The sequence below is a fragment of the Larus michahellis genome, chromosome 4, assembly GCF_964199755.1.
Source record: "Larus michahellis chromosome 4, bLarMic1.1, whole genome shotgun sequence".
Classification (NCBI taxonomy): domain Eukaryota; kingdom Metazoa; phylum Chordata; class Aves; order Charadriiformes; family Laridae; genus Larus; species Larus michahellis.
The window spans coordinates 84,777,896-84,780,250 of record NC_133899.1 but is presented as its reverse complement, the minus strand read 5'-3'; the positions used below and the strand labels follow the sequence as shown (position 1 = coordinate 84,780,250).

General features: G+C 51.3%; 1 protein-coding gene across 1 annotated transcript; it reads right to left on the bottom strand.

Moving 5' to 3' along the window:
- Positions 1–532: 532 nt before the first annotated feature.
- C4H11orf91 (chromosome 4 C11orf91 homolog) lies at positions 533–2,066 on the bottom strand. Its single transcript, XM_074586849.1, has 2 exons — positions 1,721–2,066; positions 533–603 (listed from the first exon to the last, which is right to left on the bottom strand). The coding sequence occupies exons 1-2, from the start codon at positions 2,064–2,066 to the stop codon at positions 533–535; spliced, it is 417 nt and encodes a 138-aa protein (XP_074442950.1).
- Between the last annotated feature and the right edge of the window lie 289 nt (positions 2,067–2,355).

Genomic DNA, 2,355 nt, shown 5'->3' with positions numbered 1-2,355 from the left:
ATATATGGCATTGCTTTTTTAATGGCAGATATTCTCCAGGTCTTCAATCTGTCATCACTGCTTCTGTCCGTTGTTTCTCATGAAAGGACATGCCTTCCAAACATACGGATGTTGTCACTCCAAAAACTGCCACAGGTTTTAGCCTAAGCGCTGCTAATCCTAAAATAATAGTAAAATATTAGTTGTAAGTCAATTCATATGACTATTCTGTTCAAAACTAATTCAAGCCATAACTTGTGTAATTTCGTGGTACGCTAAAGACAATAAAAGAATACACTGTGATTGTTTGTAACAAAAGTTTTTATGCTAACATGAAAGTAGTTTTCTAAAGCTTGCTTAGAGGTATAGGGCTTTTGGCCATATCTACTTATTCTCAGTTGCACTTAATATACTGAGAATTAAAACAAAAAACCCACTGTATTTTGTATTGGAATTACTGCGTGTTTCCCTGCTATTTGTATCTTGAACATCGTCAATGGACTGCTAGGAATCCTGATAGCAGCGGTGTTAATCTCTTAGTGTTTTGGTGTGGCTATTTCTTCAGCTTCTGCCTTGCTTTCATGGCTTGCATCTTTTCTTCTTTCAGTGCCTTCAGAAGTTTATCTAAACAGAATGAAACATAATTTGTCATTAATTTTGTCATTAATAGTTTATAATGCTTTAAAGTAAATCAAATAATGGGTTAAGCAAACCAGTAATATTCCTTGCAATTTGTCTAGCCAATAGCTGAAAACTAAAGTTTCTCACGTTATGAAAATAAGAGGTATTGAAATGGAAGAAGGTATCTATTGCTATGACAAAGGAAAGAAGCTATTAATTTCCTGTTCTGAAAAGTAATGCAAACTACCTATCACAATTTCTTTGAGATTTTCCTTTGAATGTGTATATCTGATAGATGTTTTTTCTGTGTTCTTGTAACCTTTGCACTCCTGAAAGTTTCCTGACTGGCAGCCTGTGGCCTTGAAGGAAATGATGAGCATCCCATCCTTAGGGTTGTTGGCCTCCCCCCGGGAACTCTCAGTAACCACTATCTCCTGAACTATTTTATTTCCTGTATTTCCATCATAGCCAGTAGGTTTTAAAATTAAAATGTCGGACTAATTTAATTTTTTTTTTACACCTCCAACTGTTTGTGGCCATCAGTGACCTTTATTTTACATCAATGTTGCCTTAGAACTGCAGGATCTCATTAGTGGTGGATACATCTCGCATGTACAAACTCCCTCTGATTTGAGGAGCATCTGAATTGGGTTTTTTTGCTAGTGCTTAATGGGGGTTTTATGACTTTTGGGGGTTTCGTTCCTTTGTGCAAAAGTAACAAAAGTAACCACATCCCTAATTCTTGTGCCTCCTTTAATTTGTGTCCCTAGCTGGTTGCCTGTGACCAGGTTAGATGATGGGGAACAAGGGCTTTGCTCCACGCACCCCATGTGCTCCCAGAGCACCTGCTGCGGGGCACAGTTAGATGCTGGCCACCAAGCCCAGGGAGGCCCATGCCAGACCCCACAGGAGCACTGCTGCGTGCCCAAGGCTGGCTTACGGGTGCAGAGATCCACAAGCCAGCCCCTGCACATTGTGCTTCAGTGGGTTATTGATGGAGGAACCTGCTGCCTTTGAGACCGGGCTGTGCTCGAAGTGGCAGGGAGGCCACCACCCCGCTCTCCGGCGGCCCCGAGGCGAGTGGATAGAGCCGTAGCTGGCCCCGGGGGAAGACACGCACACTGCTGGGCGTCGAAGCCGTCGCCGATGAGCGCCAGCAGCTCCAGCTCCTTCAGGCGGATGCCCAGCTCGCAGATCTCGCCCTCCAGCTGCTCCCCGGGCCGCCGCGCCGCGCACCCCGCCTCCTCCGCGGCCGCCGCCGGGCAGAAAAAGCGCAGCGGCTCGTAGGCGATGGGCGCCAGCGCAGCCGCCCAGCGGGGCGCCTCGGCGGCGGCCGGCGGGGCCTGCCGCGGCCCGCACAGGGCTGTGAAGGGCGTCCTCACGCCGCCGCTCTGGGCTGGGAGGGGCTCGGCGCGTTCGTGGAAGTGAGGGAAGTAGAGCGGCCGCGGGGGGCGCTGCTCGGCCATGGCGCCGCCCGCCAGACCCCGGGGCCAACGGCGGTTGTCCCGGAGACGGGCCGGGCTCGGGGCTCTCCATACCGGGCGTTGCGGGCCCGCTCCCAGCGCCGGGGGAACCCAGGCGGGGCCCGGCCCCCTCCCTTCCTCCCCTTCTGCCGCCGCGCCCCGACCTCGCCCCGGGGCTGCGGCCGGGCCGCTGCCTCCCTTCAGCGGGCCCGGGCCCGGCGGCCTCCCCGCGGGGCTGGACGGAGGATAAATAGTGAATCTCCCAACATCCAACAGGATCAGTGCGGAGCCA

Bases quoted from the DNA above. Each gene is read 5' to 3' on its own strand.
- C4H11orf91 (XM_074586849.1), bottom strand. From the start codon at position 2,066: ATGGCCGAGCAGCGCCCCCCGCGGCCGCTCTACTTCCCTCACTTCCAC. The intron at 604-1,720 runs GTGCGTGTCTTC...CATTCTGTTTAG, and splicing joins CGGCTTCGACGCCCAGCAGT to ATAAACTTCTGAAGGCACTG.